Raw genomic sequence first — 23,023 nt, forward strand, 5'->3', positions numbered from 1 at the left:
AATTTTCTGTAATCCATTCACCTAGTTATTTGAATTCATTCACCCTTGAGATTTTGTTAGTACCAATGATAAGTTTCTGTGGTACACTTTTTATGTCAGTCATATATTTAGGCTAGACAGTCAATTTTTACACCTTTATTCTTATGTCCTAAATGCTTTCCTCCATTCTCTGACCACCTTTTCAAGAGTGTAAGTAATTTTTTTTCATTCCTTTAAAAACATAGTTTTATCAGTGAGTGCACAAAAACTCATGGAGGTATTAACTATCCTAAGGAATGGTATTAGTTGATGTATCTGATATTCGATAATATTATGAATGATTTGCACAAATGTGTACAGTACGTTCAAATATATGGTAGGGTACAAAGCTTCATCATCCGTGAGGAAATAGATATTTACTATCCAATATTAAAGTACAACAACAATAATAACAACAACAATGTAAATTCATCTACCAAATAGATATACAGCATGCCTTTAAATAACTAAACTAACTGATGTTATTCCCGATACACATGACTGGATTATTGGTGAGTTTATCAGATAATTTAAACCCTAGCAATCACAAACCACAGCTTATCCACCTTAACTCCGTACTATATTAGAAATGTTTCTAAAACACCTCTAAAAATGTAATAGTGAAAATTGTAATTCATTACGTACATTACAAAAATATTTGAGGTTGTAGGCCTAACTTCTGAAGCGAGTAACAAGTAGAGTCTACCTGCATGACGGTAATGTTATGAGGTTTGCGTAGACATTAGGGGTTCTAATGGGCCGCTTCAGTAAGTTTACATTCTAACCTATTACTGTATAAACATCCGTGCCCTAGCAACCAGCATAAATAACTTATTTCTCTCAACGTAAATTGAAAAAGACGTGGATGTCAACTCTCTTTCTTTCATGATTTTCTGCCTCCATTTCAAACTCGGGTATCACCGCAGTGATCGAGAGTGACTGCGAGAACTTCGCCCAACCTTTGCGGCCTGTGACGTAACCACGACGTCAGTGTATCTGAACAGCATAAGCTAATCGCTTGCCCGTCCGCCCGGTTACAGTGTTGAGTAGTGATGGGCTAGCGACGGAATCGAGTAGAATCGAGTAATGTGCTCTTAGAATCGGTATACTCGACTCCAGACTCGAGAAAAGCATACTAGTGTCGCTATCTGTGGACATGTCTTAGAACTATAATCTATTGTACTGGATTGCACGGCATGCAAGGTCACTCACAATATTTTTGTGATGTGGGTTGGAATATGTTTGCTGCTGATGATTGGTTTTATTGAGTCATCGGTCGTCAATAATTTTATTGTTACGATAATTATGATCACCATAAGCAAAATATTTATGACTTACTAACAAACCGTCAACCTGAAATATAGACACGTAGGAGAGAAGAGACAATTTCCACACTGTGGTGGGGACCTTTTCTAATGTCGATAACGGCAGCGTTCTATGATTATTATTATTATTATTATTATTATTATTATTATTATTATTATTATTATTATTATTATTATTATTATTATTATTATTATTATTACCTTTATTACTGTGCAGCCTAGAAGTAGCCACCAGGGATTTGTTGATAGCTATGAAATATTATTCCCGCGACGTCCTTGTAGGAAAACGTGTAGTAATATTCGGCGAAATAATGACAATATTACTGCCAGAGAATTTGTTTCAAAGATACATGTGTACGGCGTTCAGAAACATACATGTGCTGTAGTGTCACTTATTGTTATTGTCCAACTCGTTGCCGAATGGTCAGAGTACTAGCCTTCGGATCAGAGGGTCAGGGGTTCGATTCCCGGCCGGTTCGGGGATTTTAATCGCTTCTGATTAATTCTCCTGGCTCGGGTATTTGTGTCCGTCTCAACACTCTCCTCTTCATATTCACACAACACACTACACTACAAATCACCACAGAAACACGCAGTTCGGTTAGGGGCGCGCGGCTGTGAGCTTGCATCCGGGAGATAGTGGATTCGAATCCCACTGTCGGCAGCCCTGAAGATGGCTTTCCGTGAGTTCCCATTTTCACACCAGGCAAATGCCGGGGCTATACCTTAATTAAGGCCACAGCCGCTTCCTTCCACTTCCTAGGCCTTTCCTATCCCATCGTCGCCGTAAGACCTATCTGTGTTGGTGCGACGTAAAGCAAATAGCAAAAAAAAAGTACTGCTTACATCCCGCCGCTATTCTTCGACCTTCGCTCAACTTCTAAAGACTACACTCGGTTTTGTTCCTTTGCACAGTCATGTGTTGCAATGATAAGCGTCAAAACGGAGGGTGTATTTTGTTAATTGCGTTCATTGTTTAGCTAGAACAGAATGACGTTCTGTCTGATGATTTGCTTCGTTTACACACATCACATTCCGGACGCCTAATCTTAATACTCTATATTATATCTGCCGAAAGTATGATGTAAGTATAAACTATTCGCCTGTCCGCTCGGACGATTGTAGGCATACCGTGACAGTAAAAAAAAATGAATTGGCGTATGGCTTTTAGTGCCGGGAGATCCCAAGACGGGTTCGGCTCGCCAGGTGCAGGTCTTTTGATTTGACTCCCGTAGGCGACCTGCGCGTCGTGGTGGTGGTGGTGGTGGTGGTGGTGATGATGATGATGATGATGATGATGATGATGATGATGATGATGAAGCAACACATACACCCAGCCCCCGTGCCAGGGAAATTAACCAATGATGGTTAAAATTTCAGACCCTGCCGGGAATCGAACCCGGGACTCCTGTGACCAAAGGCCAACACTCTAACCATTTAGCCATGGAGCCGGGCACCGTGACAGTGATTTCTAAATAATAATAATAATAATAATAATAATAATAATAATAATAATAATAATAATAATAATAATAATAATAATCATGTTATGAGTTGGATCCCTTCCTTTTTTCTCTCTGATTAGTGTTATATAGAGGATGATTGCCTAGTTGTACTTCCTCTTTAAACAATAATAACAACCACCACTTTTACGTCCAACTACGTACATTTTTATGGTTTTCGGAGATGCTGTGGTGCCGGAATTTACTCACCTAGGAGTTCTTTCATGTGCCAGCAATTCTACCGACACGAGGGTTACGTATCTGAGCACCTTCAGATACCACCGGACTGAATCAGTATCGAACCTGCCAAGTTGGACTGAAGGCCAGAGAAGCTATCATTATAGAATATAGGGCATATTCAGTGGAATGGGTGAGAGACGCCGTGAACCGATATGTTCATACTTTATTATGCGTATATAGTTGTAGTATTATCTTTCGCAAGTCATCATCAAATTCAGATTATTTATTTTACTTACTCATTAAGAATATTTATATCGTACCGGTCCATCGCAATCCCATAAAACCTCGGTGACCACTTGTACATTATGCTCCATCCATCCAACAGCGGGCGAGAGAGCGGACGTGTGACGTCATGCTGTCATCGAGTCTTCGCAAGCGAAACGAGCCCGAGCCTGGACTCGAAAGAGTCGAGTACCGCGATTCCAGGCATCACTCGCGCACATCACTAGTGTTGAGTACCCGCGGGACGAAATGCTCAGCGTGAGCACCTCTGATGAAGACTAAAACACACAGTGTCAATTTCTAGACATCAGCCCATGTTTCAACTGAATCACACTGTTATAATTATTTGCAATGAATTGCATCTGACTGACGTCTTACATTATAACCTTGCTGTTCCATATTGTTTCCCACGCGAAGTGTTTCTTGTAAGATTATTGATCTCTCTCCTCAGGTCGCGAAGCTCTTCTCATATTCGTGGACGATGGGTGCATTCCTATGCAAGGTGGTACACTACATGCAGAGTGTGTCCGCCATCTGCTCCGTGCTTACTCTCACCGCCATGAGCCTCGAAAGGTAAGTGTAGAACTTCTGTCGCTTACATATTACTTTGAGAGTAGATAACAACAGTGATTTCCTACTCTGTTTTCTAAAGTGTTCTTTACTTTCTAGATGGTGTATACAAATTGGAGTCAAATATTTTGGCGACTTATTCTTAACAAGCAAAATATATTAAAACTTTCAGATAAACATGCTACTGCAAAAATGTTTGGTATACTTTACACTACTTCATTTCTAACAAAGAATGTAATAGTGCAATTGACACTACTAAACAAATTATTATAAACATACGAACTTATTATAAAATGTACACAAAGTGTCCTCCTGCGTTGATACATTCCCTGAGCCTACGTTCAATGCAAATTTTCTTGCACTATCTGACGGATATTTGTCCACATTACGAACTCGTTCCTCATGCTCACAATTTCACACCTCTGTCTGTGTTCCAACATATAAAATATTATTTGCACTTTTTCAGTCCCTACTGAACGTCGGTGAATTCATGAGAATGTTCATGCTCAGGGTAAATGCTTGTTAGGGTACCTTTCAGCATAAAATTCACGTATTCTTGATGCATTCGAATCTAAGTAAATATCTGTCATTTAATTCACTGACTACGGTTTTGTTTCTGCAAAATCTGTAAACAACCACAAAATCAAGAGATAAATAGGAAAGCAAATCTCCTGGTCTGCTCTAAAGAAACATGAAAGCAATTTGACTTGATTGCTAATCAAGGATCTTTGCGAGGTGAAACTTCTAGACAAACTCAAAAATTGTTTCCAGGACGAAGTACATAAAATATTTTTCAATAGTTTAGTTGTTAGGAATATGTACTCAAAATATTTGAAACCAATTTTCATACACTCTCATTATGTATAAAAATAAGTTTGTTTTAATATCATTTGCGCTTTGATTTTGGCCGATTCCTTCCTACTCAGCGGTGCATCTCAGCTTGATGTCACCATAGTGTTCTAGAGCTGAATACGATCTGGCTACAACAATATAGAAGATGGAATGGAACACACCCACTAAACACAATAGGAACCTTTCAGGGAAGAGAACCAGGAGAGGTTAATCCAGGATTTGGAATGAGGTGGCCTACCTCCTGGTATTCGCCACGAGTTAAAATGGGATACCACAGAAGGATACTTGGAGGGCGATCAAAATGAGAATTTACAATAACTTCGGTTCAATAGTTTTCACGCGCCTGAGTGCACATTGTGTCATTCTACAAGCCAGAATATTCTTTCGGGACTAGAAATAGAACTCGGTACCTTAAGAACCAAGATCTCAATGCATACAACGAAATCACTAGTTGACTCTTGGACGGACGGACGGACGGACGGATTTCTTGGGCACCGGCTAGTTCTGAGACATAGCGTGAGTAATGACGGGCTGAATTCATTGTGTTATTTCACCCACTTACTTGAACCAGGACCCTCTCTTTCATTTTACCTGTTGACCTCTTGCAGTCAACTCTTCTTTTCCAAGCTTAACAGTTTCCTGCCCTTCCTTTTCTTCTTTTAGTCAAAATCCTTATTCTTCAAGAGGTCAAATCTCTCCCTGTTTTCCAAATGGTCTGGTAACTTCGTTGTCTTCCAGTCATCATTATGTCTGCCAGCAGAAGGCACGTTAACATGGAACCATGCAGGTCAAATATCATAACGTGGGCTTTTCAGTTCGTCTGATGCAATTAATTTAGGAATTCATTGGACGGGTCGCCGGTTTAAAAAGTACACGTTGGGTACTCGTGAGCATGAATAAAATAACCGTTCTATCTGTACTTTGGCCAGAATTCATAGGAAACATGGTATTTTAGTGTCGGTCATATCAAGAAGAAATAAAATTGCACCTTCTTAATTTCCTTCCTTCCTTCTCTCTCTCTCTCTCTCTCTCTCTCTCTCTCTCTCTCTCTCTCTCTCTCTGTGTGTGTGTGTGTGTGTGTGTGTGTGTCCAGAAAAAATGGCTGAACAGAATTGAGTGAAAATCCGTATATAAGGTCCGAGTAGAAGGCACTATAGTTTATGCTATGCTGTGAACAATCTTATTCACACTCGGTGAAATAGTAGTTTAGGAAAAGGTTAGAAACTAACTACAATGAATAAACTTTTAATGTCCACCTATTCAATACAATAATAATGTTGTTTATAGATGTAATTACAACATTCTAATTATATTCAGCCGGACTGAGTGGCTCAGACGGTTAAGGCGCTGGCCTTCTAACCTCAACTTGGCAGGTTCGATCCTGGCTCAGTCCGGTGGTATTTGAAGGTGCTCAAATACGACAGCCCCGTGTCGGTAGATTTACTGGCACGTAAAAGAACTCCTGTGGGACTAAATTCCGGCACTTCGGCGTCTCCGAAGACCTTAAAAAGTAGTTAGTGGGACGTAAAGCAAATAACATTTATTATTATTATTATTATTATTATTATTATTATTATTATTATTATTATTATTATTATTATTATTATTATTATTATTATTATATTCAGTACTGGTTTCGACCCACGTTTGCGTCATCTTCATCTGTACAAAAAATCGGAAAACAGGCAAATTATATAAAACTCATGATAGATATTGAATTTTGCATGATATAATAACCCTATGAAATCTACATTAAAACAATGACACATAATAAAACTTTATTGAACAAGTTAAAGACTTGCGAGTCAAACATATACTGAATGCTGAATAACAGTTCTCAAGTTGATGCATGTCTCTGTGGATATACAGAAGTAAGCTCAATAAATTTGGTAAGCGATTCACAATAATAAAATATCTTGTGTTTTAAAACATTTCTACACCTTAATTCAACTGCGGTTCATAAACTGTGGAGTCCTCTTAAAATAATCGTGAATATTCTTGAATAAAATTTTTGTATGGCGGAATTCTTCTATATCTAAGGCCAATAAGGTCGAAACATATAAATAACTCCTTAAGATGTAAACAGGAACTATGTTTCTCAGTTCAAATATGGAACCCCACACGGCCGTAGACTGATCGTAATGTAAATAACGTGCAGCATCATAACTTATTCTAAAGCAGATTTTGAACAATGTACTTACAGTTTCACCCAGTGACGCTTCGTGATGGTACAGCCATGGTTTTCAAGAAAATACACTGGGACTAACTATTTGTTTTTACTTAAAAAGCTTAATCTAAACTAATCAGTAAAATTTAAGCGGTATTTTTTACCGTCATTGAAGTTTTATAGTTTCACCCGAATACTGAGTGTACGTGTATCAACGATAAACCAGGGAAAATATTTGACACGACGTATGACACACGTTATATTCATAAAGAATGCCACAGAACTCGCGAAACCTTCACCTGCAATCCAAGGGGAACACTACAAAAATTCACTGTATACCACCATCACAGACAACCATTCGCGCTTAACTCTGTGTTCATGCTGGGCAACTTAAATACTTTTCAGCGCCTATCGGAACACATACGCTACACGTGCCATCAATGAATTGCTCGAAAAAACTGTATACATGCCGAAACCCAAGACTAAAATATATCCTTCTATACTACAATTGATTTCATATACTGGCTCTATTTTTATTAGCAAGACAATGTGCAAGTAGCTATACTGTTAAGATGCTGATATTTTTTTTTTGCAGTCTCTAGTGTGTGGCGCGGAAGACTTCGAGTGTCAAGTATTAAAACTAACACCCTTTACCTAAGCTAAATTGCTGTCAGGGGAGGAGCCATAGCTTTGCCTCGAGGAAGCTTCAAGTGCATGCGTCACCCAAGCGACTTTAAATTTCGCTGGGGGTAGCTCTCTATCGCGCAGGCAAGGAAAAAACCCTGCTCGTTTGAGAAGCTGAACTGTGGTAGTGCGAGAGGATTGTCGAGACAGCTGTACTTGGCTTGGCTTAGATGTTCGCAATTTTTTAACAATATAAAAAGCGCTCTAAGGAATAATTAGAAAATGTTAATACAAAGTTGTTAACCCCACCAGCGCTGGGGTAGATGGGGTTCAGTGCACGCCACTCGGTAATTGATACCGATACTTGAATGATTTTCTGTCCACAAGCGGGCCGTGAGCGGAAGTCTACATGACGTGTGACCTAGGGGAGTTACCTCGTTAAGTTTAAGAGCCTCTCTGAATATTAGCGAGGAGGAGCTGAGAAGTTAGATATTTTTCTTTTTTTTAATCTTGCGATTCCTATGGGTCATACATTTCCTAATAACTACAGAATTTGACACACTGGTGCATTACAATATTAAAGCTATTCGATCCGTTCTGTAGAAATGGGGAGCTCACGCAATAAACGGAACACAACAGAGCACTCTGCACCGCTGGGTGTGACCAATTCATTCCAGCACTAGAACGTTGCACTGGTAGACCGCAAGTGTTATTTTGTTCGTTAAAAGCGAGGATCTATGTCGCTTTTCATCTGATTTTTTAATTCACGTAAACCCCGTACATGGCCAACCTTTCGAAGATAGCGATAGCTAGTACAGTTGTTAAGAATAGTGATATAAGATTTACTCAGCCTACACCGAAAATGAGTACCAGGTTAATTCCTGGGGGCAAAGGCGGCCGGGCGTAGAGCTAACCACTCTACCCCATCACGTGCCGAGGTTAACAATGGTGGAAGCCTTTAACTTCCACTCCTCCAAGGGCCTTCATGGCCTGTACGGAGCTGACTTTGCTTTGCTTTTTTGATATAAGATTTAAATTTAAGACTGTCATATTACTCAGATATACAAAACTGGTAAGCACCTGGATGGAATATTCACCAGCAAATTAGTTGATATAGGAATATTAGGCGGCCGGGCGTAGAGCTAACCACTCTACCCCATCACGTGCCGAGGTTAACAATGGTGGAAGCCTTTAACTTCCACTCCTCCAAGGGCCTTCATGGCCTGTACGGAGCTGACTTTGCTTTGCTTTTTTGATATAAGATTTAAATTTAAGACTGTCATATTACTCAGATATACAAAACTGGTAAGCACCTGGATGGAATATTCACCAGCAAATTAGTTGATATAGGAATATTGTTAGGGGGAGAATAGTAAAAGGGGTTACGTATTTCTATTTTCAAGCAATAATCTTCAAATACGGGGATAATTAATTCCAGTATTAATTATGAAATAACTAGTCATATTATTAATTACAACTGTCTACAGTATGCTTATGAATGTAGTTACTGTGGTGAGGACTTCAAGAACTATTAATTGTTGAAACAATTTCAAATTCTTGAGCGTTACTGGTTAGATAATATGAATGGTTAACTCTACAAAACAGAAATTTCTCGTGTACTTCCGTTGAAGTCTGCTACGTTGTGGCACCCCGTTGGTACCTAGGTTTAAATCCGTTGCTCCTAGCAATATCGGGCGACACAAAACTGTACGGATGTCAGGTTATTGTACTGAAGCAAGCACACAGAGTACCACAGAGGGTTGAAATTTATCGAAACCAAAAGAAAAGTCTTTATTTGTTCAAGGTTCACCATACATACTGTCTATTCATTATCGCTATGGCTATAACAGTAAAATATGTCTTCCTTTTCCGTGGCAATTCATACTGAATTTCATCTCAATCTTCCTTCGTGTCAACATATTTTTGAAAGTTAAATTTCCTCTATGGAGAAGTGTATCTCTTCGTAAACATCTGACCCAACCGGAGATACCATGAAATTCTACCATACATAACATCATCGCTATGACTTAAATCGATCAATAGTCTAACGTAAATGGACGCTCTATAGCTTCTAACATCAATAGCCCCATGTTCATTTTCATGCTTTTTCGTCCCAAGTTATTAGACATGTTATTATTTGGTTTTGTGCCATGAGAAAGGTGTTGACTGAACAGAAACTTTGTCATGTCATCTGTAATAATAGCCTGAGAACGTCAGATTTAAGGTCTACATTGCCCTGTTCTTCCTCTATCGAGGCATACTAACCAATTAGAAACATACGATGAGAGGCCCTTTGGTGACACTTTATAGTACTCTTCCATCCATCCTAAAATTATATCACCGGGTGAATTGGCCGTGCGGTTAGGGGCGCGCGGCTGTGAGCTTGCATCCGGGAGATAGTGGGTTAGAATCCCACTGCCGGCAGCCCTGAAGATGGTTTTCCATAGTTTCCCATTTTCACACCAGGCAAACACTGGGGCTGTACCTTAATTAAGGCCACGACTACTTCCCACTGCTAGGCCGTTATTATCCCATCGTCGCCATAAGATCTATTTGTGTCGGTGCGACGTAAATCCACTAGCAAAGAAAAAATATATTGCGTAGTTCGCAATATGGTCTCGCACACAATGTTCGAGAGACAAATGGAAAGAAGGTGAACATTCATCACCGTCACGTTTCTGTCAGTTTTGCAAAGCAACCTAACATGGAAATCAAAATTGTGCCAGTCAAATTTAATTTCCGTCAGCCAATTCCATTTGTTTAAGGGGTCACTAGCGCCACCCTGGCAAATATTTTATTAAAGGTGGGAGATTGTTTCCGTGATTTTACGTGACCTCTCAGGTAAAAATCCCACCCTACCATCCATTAGGGTTCGAAATTCAGCAATTGTAATGGGAAGTCTCGAAAGCTAAGCCACTACACTGATCGCATTCCCATTCAACTGGTGTTTGTAGACCATTTAATTTGCACCAGTGTATTAATATAGTCACATAGCCTTCTTTCCTTACTCAGTACACCAGCTCAGTCTATGTCATACGGTAAGTGTCAAACGTGATATCGGAACTGACGTTTCGTGGTGTTTCATCGTATTTCAATAAATATGAATATTGCATTTTTCTTCATAGCATGAATCATATCTTTTCAAATATCAATATTTGTATCATTCCCGTTACCTTTCTGTTATTCTAACAAAGATTCCTCAACTGTTTACCTAGATTTGAAACCCTGGTATATACTATCGACAAACTTTTGACATATTTCACTATTTACCGGGCGAGTTGGCCGTGTGGTTAGGGGCGCGCAGCTGTGAGCTTGCATCCGAGAGACAGTGGGTTCGAATCCCACTGTCCGCAGCCCTGAAAACGGTTTTCAGTAGTTTCCAATTTTCACACCAGGCGAATGTTGGGGCTGTACCTTAAGGCCACGGCCACTTCCTTCCCACACCTATGCCTATCCTATGCCATCGTAGCCATAAGACAGATAAATAGATAAATAGGCTAATGACTCACGCAGCGGAGATTAGAATAATTTATCGAAATGTGATCAGAAGGACTTGTCGGTGCGACGTAAAATAAATTGTAAACAAAACCACTATTTTGAAAGCAGCTTACACTTATCGAACTTTGACGTAGTATTTCATTTTTATTTTTTTTTACTTTCAAATATTCTCACTTTCTGAGTTTCAGTCAACTGTCCATAACTCTACCTTTCCCCTTTATCTCTAATAAATACCACTTTCTGAAATAGAATTGTTACTCTCATGAGTGATTTCTCAGATTTATTTATTTCGCGTATGGCACATAAAAATCATTAAATTATCATTATCAAACACATGAAATTATGCAAACGTTCCGGCTATTGAAGTATAATTTCCTACATATATTTATAGACAAATATTCAAGTTCTTTATGTAGCATACAGCATCCGTTGTAACTGTTAGAAAGTCCTTGAAGTCCCCACAATATGCATAGTGATGATTTGTATGTTTCTCAGCACCACAGTCACATTTTGGTGACGAGCCTTTTCCCCAGTGGTGGAGAGCACCTAAACATATTCCACGGCCAGTGCGCATACGACTGAGGCCTGCCCATACAGAACGGGATTGATAAAATCCTGTTGGTTTTGCCAGGATACAGGGTATGTTACGACTTCGTTCAGGGCAGTGAAAGCAATTCCAGGACTCGCCTAACTTCACCGTGGTCGCCAACACACGCTCCAAAGTTCAGAGCCTCTGGGGCCCCTTTTAGTGCCTCTTACGACAGGTAGCGAGTACCGCGGTTGTTTTTCTACCGCCCCCACCAACAGCGGGACCCAAGAGCTGAAGTTCGTAGTGTGTCTGCTGAAGATCCCCAACCAGTACCACACAGTTTATGTAAGAGGTTATTCCTGCTCCTTAATTGGCAGCCATCTTCGTAAGATGTTCCTTGTAGGAAAATGTCCTATCCAAAATGACCCCTAGATATTTAGGGCACATCTTATGATGGAGTCTGTTTCCCTCAAAGTACACATTGAGAATTCTGTTTGAAAATTTATTCGATAAATGGAAGTAGGCTACTTCTGTTTTAATTGTTTCGGGTTGTAGTCTCCACTGGCGAAAGTACTCGCCTAACGTATCCAAATCTGAAGTTAGGACCTGTTCAGTTCCTTCAAATGTACTGTACTGTTCTGAGTAGCGATGGCCCAATCATCTGCATAACCAAACTTTTTAGATTTTGTTGCTGGAATGTCAGATAAGTACAGGTTTTAAAACAGAGGGGTAAGGACAGAACCTTGAGGCAAACCATTGTTCAGTGTTTTCGGAGAGCTGACATACTTTTCGATTACTACAGTAAAATGTCTTTCATTAATCATGTTGTCAGTTAGTCGTGTTGGTTTTTGGCGTGGGATCACCTGTAGTAATTTATACAGCAGTCCATATCTCCAAACTCTACCGTTTGCAGCACTTAAGTTTATAAAGGTAATTGATTTTTGAGTTGTGAGAGATAGGACGTGATCAGTGCATCTGCGGTTTGGGTGAAAGCCAGCTTGTTCAGCAGGTAGCTTCTCCAAAACATCTTGAAAAATTCTGTTGTACAACAGCCTCATTTCCCATAAGTGATGGATAAATGATATAGTTGCTCCAAATAATAATTTTGTGGTATGCCTTACATGTAATGGTATATTGCTTGTAGGATGGATGTGCGAATTCATTTATATTTTTCTCGTTGGTATTGTGAAGATTTATTATTTTAAAATTATTCACTCAATTTACCAGCATTAAGAAAATTACCTCAGATATAGATGTTCATATTGGAAAAATGTTTTTGAAGAATTTTGTTTGGAGCGTGGTACATCTAAATAGAAAGCGAAATAAAGACTGATGCTTAGGGACGAGGATAGAAGAATGTTGAAGGTGAGGAGTGTAGGTCGGTTCACAGATAAATAGAAAAGAATCACCCTGCGGAGATTAGTAGTGAAATGTGATCAAAAGAAGAGCTAAATTGATAGGACAAATCCTGAGACAATAAGGACATATTCATTTCTGCTTCGGAGGGACGTTTGGTGGATAAGAGTAAAAGGGAAAGCCAGGAACTAAAGATTACAAACTGATTAGATTAGTTGTAACACTCGAAAGCTTAGAAGAAGTTCAGCATGAGGTAGGGTGGCTTGGAGGGCTGAGAAAAACAGTCTACGGATTCATGGCCTAAAAGACTACAACATTATCTTAATTTGTGATGAGTTTCAAGTGAGGCATATTCATACAACGCTTGACGACTGTTAACTTATATGATTTTCTTAATTTCTTCAAGTCAGAGAGAGAGCCAGAGAAAAGAATAGCGAGGGTATTTTTAAGTAATCAGTTTAATGAGTGGTTCACTAGTTTATAATTAACTTATCACAAGTACCTGAATAAACCTTACATCGCGGGAAGTTAATTTAACCGGGAGTGTTATATTATTGCCTTTGAATGGTTTGATTAATCTAGAAGAATAGTCTAAACATTACGCAAGCATGTTTCAAACCAGAAATATAGAATGGAGAATTTTGTGATATATTTTACCAGCTTATATTTTTACCGGTCTAACGAAAACAGTCTGGCACAGTGGGAGGTAGACTAACAGACAACGACATACAAAGTGAGCACAACGCCGGCGCACAGCCATGTTTGATCACAGTATTATTTTATACGTCTGTATTTCTGTTATTTGTGCAAACAGAGAAAGTGTAACGTTGATCAAATATAATCAATAGGGCAATGACACAGCAGTCACTCGAATAAAGTGCTTGGCAATAAATTTTAAAATGACGAGAATTTGAGAATTCGTGTTTCATATGTGTATCCATCAAATGTATCAAGAGTTTCAAACAAATAGAGACAGTATGATCTTTTTGAATGGGGTCATCCTTCAGGAAAATAAATTATTATATCCAAAGGAAACAGTGAACGTTGGACAAGAAGTAACAAAAATTGACGGAGCAAAACACAATTCACATGATACCATTACCGCCACGTCAGATGACCAGAAGAAAGGACTAGTATAAGAATTTGTCGAAGCAATCCTGATGTACAGAGAAGGAAAAAAAAGTCTGTGATTCGATTATTAGGAGATAATGCAGGAAATCTGAGAAGATCAAGGTGAAACGATATAGATTAGCAGGGACAAATCGTCCGGGTCCACGGCTAGCTAGTTAGCTTGCTGGCATTACGTCCACGGGGTCCCAGGTTCGATTTCCGGACATTTTGTTTATTTATTTATTTATTTATTTATTTATTTATTTATTTATTTATTTATTTATTTATTTATTTATTTATTTATTTATTTATTTATTTATTTATTGACCTTAGCAGTGGCGAAGTTAGGGCTCGTGGCCCTCTCTTACACTTAACCACATAATTGATCTACAGATAATACATATATAAAAGGAATGTACTATTCTATCATAAAATCAAAGATAAGCTAAAAATTACAGATTTGGGCAACATATAATGAAGAAAGAAAGCAGAGTTCAACGAACAAAATAGAATAAAATTCGGAGCGTATAGATAATGAGAGACAAAGTCATAATGAAAAAGTAAGATACAAACTGAAAAAAATAAGCAATGCAAAAAGAGAACACAATAAGTAATAAAGTAATTGGAAATATAAGTATGGCCATAAAAGTTATCTATGTACATGAGTAAGAAATTAAAATTATGTACATTACACTATAATAATAATAATAATAATAATAATAATAATAATAATAATAATAATAATAATAATAATAGAAATCACAATCACACAACCTATCATACGTCATCATACACACGAAACAATCACACGAGACACGAGGATTTTAACTTTCATTGGTTATTTCCTCTGGCTCAGAGATTAGGTGTTTGTGCCGTCTTCAACGTTAGATTAAATTCCATCGAGGAACCCAACCTCATAGACATGCATGCCGCCGATGGACGGAAACTTGGAAGTTCTGCACCAGGACTCTCCGGAAGCCACGCGCCATTATCCCTATTATTATTATTATTATTATTATTATTATTATTATTATTATTATTATTATTATTATTATTATTATTATTATTATTATTATTATTATTATTATTATTATTATTATTATTATTATTATTATTCCTTCGATCTGGCTAGTTTCTGACCACATGAAGTAACTTCGTGATTTTTCTTCCTCTACTTATCTCCCTGTCTCTCCAGTACTTCTTCATTCTTTCAGTATGTTCCCTCCTTCTATCCTCCGTCCGCACATATTTTTGCTTCTTCTCTTTCTCCTGGAATCTTCAAATTCCTCAATAACCTTTTTCTGAAAATCGCTGTATCAAATATCTCGTTTTGTGTGATACCCCAGTTCAGCCATATCATGTTTAACTTCGATGAACCATCCGATTTGTGTTTTGTGACATTCATAAAAATGATCAAATATTCTCTCACGTTAGCCTCTCTGGATTCATGTCCATAAAAGGTGATCCGACATTTTCTAATACTCTCACAAAAGGTTTTCAGTTTTTAAATAAAGTTCTTTATTCTTCCTTTCCCTTTATTCATTTTCATATTTTTTGACGCAAGATTTTTCTTAGATCTTTCTTCTTTTTAATTAATTAATTTAATTTCTTTCTTTCTTTTCTTTTCTTTCTTTCTTTCTTAATCTGTTTTCCCTCCTGGTTTGGTTTTTTCCTCGGACTCAGCGAGGGATCCCACCTCTACCGCCTCAAGGGCAGTGTCCTGGAGCTTCAGAGTCTGGGTCGGGGGATACAACTGAGGAGGATGACCACTGACTCGCCCAGGCAGCCTCACCTGCTATGCTGTTCAGGGGCCTTGGTGGGGGATGGGAAGATTGGAAGGGATAGACAAGGAAGAGAGAAGGAAGTGGTGGTGGCCTTAAGTTAGGTACCATCCCGGCATTTGCCTGGAGGAGAAGTGGGAAACCACGGAAGACCACTTCCAGGATGGCTGAGGGGGGAATCGAACCCCCTCTACTCAGTTGACCTCCCGAGGCTGAGTGGACCCCGTTCCAGCCCTCTAACCACTTTTCAAATTTAGTGGCAGAGCCGGGAATCAAACCCGGGCCTCCGGGCGTGGCAGATAATCACACTAACCACTAGACCACAGAGGCGGACTAATTAATTTACTGCATCCGGGAGATAGTAGGTTCGAATCCCACTATCGGCAGCCCTGAAGATGGTTTTCCGTGGTTTCCCATTTTCACACCAGGCAAATGCTGGGGCTGTACCTTAATTAAGGCCACGGCCGCTTCCTTCCAACTCCTAGGTCTTTCCTATCCCATCGTCGCCATAAGACCTATCTGTGTCGGTGCGACGTAAAGCCGCTAGCAAAAAAAATTAATTTACTATTTTAATTTAAGACCAAACATTCGTCTCAGGTATTGTGGTTTTATGGCGGTGTTGTAATGCTCGCTTTGGTGATTTCTTTGTTGTTCCATTTTTGTAACGTTGTTTCCTTTGATTGTTTGTCAAGATAATTAGGCTGAAATATTTCTCAGGGGTTCTTAAATTTGTTTAAATGAAAATCAATAAAAACATAGAGGGATTAAAAATAAAATTATAAATATTATTGTTATTAGGGATAAATTTAGTGGAGTATTATCTAACGTGATAGAAGAAAATGCCAAACTATGAGGTCTGTATGCAGGAGAAGAGGAAGAAATGTCCCATAATTAATTAATTTCGAAACAATATATCGTCGTTGCGCCAGCCCTGTGGTGTAGGCCTAGCGTGCCTGCCTCGTACCCGGAGGTCCCGGATTCGATTCATGCCCTGGTCAGGGATTTTTAACTGGATTTGAGGGCTGGTTCGAGGTCTACTCAGTGTACGTGATTACAATTGAGGGGCTATCTGACGGTGAGAAGGTGGTCCCGGTCTAGAGCGCCAAGAATAAAGGCCGTGAGGATTCGTTGTATTGACCACACGACAGCTCGTAATACTACAGGCCTTCAGTCTGAGCAGCGGTCGCTTAGTAGGCCATAGCCCTGCGGGGCTGTTGCACAATAGGGGTCGGGGGGTTATGTCGTCGTTGCGGCTGCAGAAACCAATATGTGAAATACTTTAGTTTAGAACCTTGGTCGGTAGGGTTCTGTCATTAAAGGTTCAGTATTGTGCGAATATTGTCAAGAAATTCTCGCTCGTCATAATGTGTGTGCTGCGGGTCAGCATTTCCCCAAAAATGTTATGCCATAGCGGTTTTCGCAGGCGCAACGACCAAATATGTGTATATTGGTCTACTGATCTGACATAGAACCATAGAACTGACTGAAACTCTTGACTGGTCTGTAAACGTAAGAAATACATGTAGAATGATGTACGCGACGCTGGACCCTTTGAAACGACATAAGGACATTTTGCAAATAGACGTAAAGATTAAAATTCTCCAAACTTTGATATTAGCAATGCATTTTCCACGTTGATGCAACCCGTGAACAAACTAAGAAACATTAACGAGCATTGAATGTTTGTCCTCGATTTACTTTTAAGGTGAGTTATTATGCTCACATAAACCCTAGGTACACAGCTCTTTTCTGGGTGAAACTCGAAAGGCGACGGAAGTTTGACATACTTACATTGATTTATCGAAATATGAAGTCCGGCTCCATGGCTAAATGGTTAGCGTGCTGGTCTTTGGTCACAGGGGTCCCGTGTTCTATTCTCGGCAGGGTCGTGAATTTTAACAATCATTGGTAAATTTCCCTGGCACGGGGGCTGAGTTTATGTGTTGTCTTAATCATCATTTAATCCTCATCACGACGCGCAGGTCGCCTACAGCAGTCAAATCAAAAGACCTGCACCTGGCGAGCCGAACCTCTCCTGGGATCTCCGAGCACTAAAAGCCATACGCCATTACACTTTTTTTTTATCAAACTCTGAAGGAAAATCTACCCAAATACATTTCTTCAGAATTCCATTTATTATCCTCATTCCACAATGGTAATACTAGATCTGGCATTTCCCTCGCTATTCCATCAATGACTTTTGAATGTATAATAGATCCTTCTCTGTGGCTGGGTCACGACTTTGGAATTCACTTCCAGCTGCTGCCAGGAACTATAAGTCAATATCAAAATTGAAAACTGCATGCAAATAATAATTGTTGAATACCGCTGATTGTTACGTGTGATTGGTGAAGTATGATAGGTTGCGTGATTGTGGTAAGTAGACTAGTAACACGGTTGCTCTTATAATTAATATTAGGTTATTATTATATTTTTATTTTTATAGAGTAAATGTACACAAATTTAGCTTTTGACTCTTGCATATAAGTCACTATTTACAGCCATACTTGTATTTCCCTTACTTTATTATGTATTGTGTCTTGTTTATGCATTGCTTATATTTTCAGTTTGTATGTAACTGTTTTCAGTATGATTTTTTCTCATTCATTCTTACTTTTATGCTCCAGATTTCTTCCTATATTATTTTTATTTGTTTAGATTTTCTTTCATTCTTCTTTATATGTTATCCATATCTGTTATTTAGCATAGTTATGCTTGATTTTATAATATAATAGTACATTTCTTTCAAATTGTAATTTGCGTGGTTAAGTGTAAGAGGAGGCCACGTGCCCTAATTTCGCCAATAAATAATTCTATAAATAAATAAATAAATAAATAAATAAATAAAACTGGTTTCTTAAGAATTTCTATGCCATATATACCAAATGTATATGCACATTATTGTTTAAGTCGTTTGCAATTTAGGAGCTTAATAGTCGTGTGACATCGTCTCTGTCTTCACATAGAGGTTGTCGTGGTTCACGTCTCATTCAAAGCTCGTAGGATTTTTGAATCGAAACTCATTTCCCTGTGGTATAGATTTCACGTAAAATTTGAGATCCCGTGGCTATGATCAAAATATCAACAGTCACGTTAGACTAAATGCCGCTTGGATTTTGTTAGCAAGATTTTTACTGTGAGGTTCTTCAGTTTGTCGAAAATCTTTCAGTATAGCATAATTAGAAAATACCTGTAAAAGAAAATCTGATCGTGTATAATGTGTTAATAAATGTTAACTAAGTCTGACTATGATATTTGATGATATTTGCGACATCGTTATGAATTTGAAAGACATTTTCAGTATGGAATGGGCTGCTCTCGCCCTTGGGAACTTAACTGAGAAAGGATGGTAGCTGGAAATCTCGCTCTCAGCGTTACCAGTGCTAGTTTTCCATCGGTCTGCAGTTCAGTGGAGATTGGTAGGATGACACTTAAGCAACGGACAATGAACATTTCCTTCGTAATCCTGTTCTCGAACATTTACAAACGCAGACACATCATCCACAACAGATGACATATGCTCTAACTGGACGGAGCTTTTACGAATCTAAATAGGATTTATCCATTAACGTCCACTGTTACCAGTTTTTAACAGCATGACGTTTCGTTGCACCTTGCACTATCTGGAGTAACTGTTCAGAGGCCCTGAAGAATTTTAATCCTCCCAGAAAGCTACGTGTTGACCCCTTTAAACAACGAGCATCCTCATCATAAACTAAGATTGTATTATTATACTGTACACGCCATTATAATCACACCATAGTTAACTGCGTATTTTATTATGTATTAAGCTTCATATTTTATTATTGAAACCATCCTTAAAGGCAATATTTGTCTCCAAAACATCTTAAAACCACATTATTTTTGAGAATGGTTGCCCACTTTTACTTCCTCTTGAAACAGTTATTATTGTTTCAGAAATACCATTTATACAGTTCGATTATGCATAACAAACATAACATCCTACTTAAACCTGGAAAAGAGGGCACAGATCCGAAGGATTTCACACTTATAGCGCTTTTGTGTCACCTCTACAAAGTGTTCGAAAGGTTGATTTTAAATCGTATTTACCTGCCAATAACCCATTACTAATACCACAACATTGTGGTTTTAGTCCTGGCAAGAGCTATACCGGACATTTACTGAACCTAACACAGTTTATAGTGGATGGATATGAAACCAACAAGATCACAGGTGCAGTCTTTGTGGATCTCTCAACAGCATATGATACTGCCAACATTCAAATACTTCTAGACAAGGTCTACAATCTGAAGAACGATAATAGTTTAACTACACTCATACCGGCAGTACCAGCACCACCAGTTCATGTGACACTGTTACCACGAACTTGATAAGTTACTGGTAATACTGGCAATATAATAAATCATAACTTACGTGCTACCGGAATATCTCAACACAGCTCTGTCTGTCCATAGAAACGTGTGGCGAATATGGATGACCGTATTTGTTTTGAAAGGTTGTACCATTAGAGATGAACAACGAGTTAGCGTAAATGTCTGACATATTCCTCCGACGGTGAAACCCCTAGCAAGTAGACGGACTGAATCATACTTTTCGAATGCTGGTGTCCGACTGCTGGTCAACTGACAAAACGTGTGTGAGCCTACGAAAAAAAGACCGGTAAGAGCGATTTGTGGAAAATATTTTGCATTGTAGATATTTAAACAGGAAGGACACAGGGTACGTTCGATGCAAGGTGGTGAATTGAATTTTGTAACATCGAAGAAAGAAGTAAATTAATATCACGCGTCGAAAATATATAAGTAAACAGGTAAATGGATATAAAGATATCCAAAGAGGTCAAAGAGGACATTATGATGGCGAATGTGAAACTGTGCGCAATTCGCATTCGGCCCTTTGCGAGCATCGGTAGAAGGGGGCAAGTGACGCAGAAACTGATTAACTGTCGTGAACAATATGCGTCGGGTTCAGTATCCAGCATAATTTCAAGGCGTGTCACTGTTTGTAAAGAAGACGTGGAACGAAGTATTCACAGTGATATCTGAGGTGTACGGTAATTTAATTGCTGTCAAATTATACTTATAACAATGTCTAGACTACTCTTCCCTTTCTAATTATGATTTCTCTGATACTTCGATGTAATCCGTCTCCTAGTTAAGTTCTGTGCGGGTCGAGTGTAGAAAAGGAGTACACCTACATGAAGACTGCTTGGCAGAGATATGCATTGAGCCTGAACGGGTCTCAAAACTCTACACCTGTATAAGCCTGAGAATGAGCCTCAACCAAACAAATCGACTCATACGAATCAGTAAGTGGCTTATATGGGCTTGAGTCTGTCTGACCCTGCCGACCTCGTTGAGCCAGGCTCACTGAGTGGATGGGTTAGATGAGTCCCATCGAAATGAGTTTCTGGAACGCTCGTGGGTCAGTTGTTGCTCATAGTTCTGAAATGGATTTAAACACACAGCATTGTCAAATCAAATCATACACTCAGCGCATATTAGTAGAATAGCCATCAAGGCTATAGCTAATGTCATCGTCTGGTTTATTTCTGAAAGAATTTCGATATTTCTGTGACTGTAAAATGTGCTTTATAAATACAACTCTCGGTACTTACAATTAGAAGTTGAATTGCAAGTGCAATTTTCCTTCCTTTAAACTTTTATTTTCCAAATAAAGTTGGTCTTCTCTGGTTTTTGATTACAACTTTTCAATATATTCAAGACAAGCTATAAATATTATTTAAGAGGCATTTGAGATGCGGTGCTGAAGGAGGATGGAAAAGATCTCATGGACAGAAAACTCACAAATGAAGAAATTCTTAGAATAATAGGTGGAAAAATCGTTAATATCAACATTAAAAAAGAAGAGTCCCATTAATTGGCCATCTCAACTGGCTCAATAATTTTAGCTGGTGGATTTGCGTTGCACCGACACAGATAGGTGTTATGGCAACGATATGATAGGAAAGGGTTATGAGTGGGAACGAAGCGGCCGTGGCCTTAATTAAGGAAACCACAGAAAACCATCTTCCGGGCTGCCGAAAGTGGGATTCGAACCCACTATCTCCCGGATGCAAGCTCACAGCTACGCGCCCCTAACCGCACAGCCAACTCACCCGGTCAATAGTTTTACAGTTAATGTCACGGAAGGAATGATTCAGGGCAAGAGAGGAAGAGGAAGACTTATATTGGAATTAGACAGATCAGCGAAGATGTAGGAGTAAGCTCATATGAAGAAATGAAGAGATTAACAGATTATCGAGTGGAAGAGAATTGCTGCCAACCAACATTCGGATTTAGAAATAATAATAATAATAATAACAAGAAGAAGAAGAAGAAGCTAACTAATATAAAATCATTTTGAATATGGTAATATTATTTCTCTTTCGTGTTTTGATGCTAAAGAGATCAATTAAAACTTAAAATTTTATTTAATATGTATTTAAGGAGCAAACCACATATAAAAGCATAGATATATTCATCAGGAACAAAAATATGCCTAGAAGTTAATGATCTGTACGTGCGTATATGTAATTAAATATCAGTGTGAGAAAATTAAAACTAACTGCAAAACAAAATTTGTTTCTCCATGAAAATAAGGAAAGGCTGTAAAGTTAATATGATTTTTGTGTGTGAACGCTCACGTAATCAAGTTATTTAACCAAATTCTGCCCCTTTACTAAACGATATTCTACGCGGTGCTGTTTGGGGTGATGGCAGAGGATGGGAGGTAGAATTAGAAAGTTCCAACTGTGAGTCAGTAAGGTAACCTGGAAAGTGACATTTGAGAATATTAAAATTCTTTGAAAACTGCAGAAAGTATTTGCTTGTAAGACACTGGTTGCGTTCAATGGAAATCGCAGTCAATGCTTCTTTTCTTCCCTTACCAGGCAGAGGCAACTGTACCCACAAACTGACGCACATGACATTTCTCGCGAAGCAGACCGAGATGAAGAAAGAAAGGGCACAACACCGTTCTAGTTTTGTGGACATATTCTATTAACAATTCCAAATCGGTATATATGTATACGTTGAGATTTTAGCAGTAAAACGATCTGGTTGTCATCGATTGTAGATTTCCGATGTTATTTTAAATTTGTGAAACCAAGAGGGAACCAAACCAAATGGATCGTTGCTTCGTTTTCAGCTCCCAACTGGTCATTAACTTGAAGTGAAGAAGAAACTTGATCACTTCCAGCTACATTATCGTTGTAACTGACAAGCTTCTCGCTTGCTCCGACGTCT

General features: G+C 38.7%; 1 protein-coding gene across 1 annotated transcript in view; it reads left to right on the plus strand.

The window, feature by feature from the left end:
• Window positions 1-515: 515 nt before the first annotated feature.
• LOC136875931 (pyroglutamylated RF-amide peptide receptor-like) overlaps window positions 516-23,023 on the plus strand; it is a 223,225-nt gene continuing 200,717 nt past the window's right edge. Inside the window, exons 1-2 of the mRNA XM_068228261.1 lie at window positions 516-530; window positions 3,759-3,880. Of these exons, the coding sequence (XP_068084362.1) occupies window positions 516-530; window positions 3,759-3,880 (137 nt within the window). The remainder of the gene's footprint in view (window positions 531-3,758; window positions 3,881-23,023) is intronic.

Source organism: Anabrus simplex, chromosome 6, assembly GCF_040414725.1.
Source record: "Anabrus simplex isolate iqAnaSimp1 chromosome 6, ASM4041472v1, whole genome shotgun sequence".
Classification (NCBI taxonomy): domain Eukaryota; kingdom Metazoa; phylum Arthropoda; class Insecta; order Orthoptera; family Tettigoniidae; genus Anabrus; species Anabrus simplex.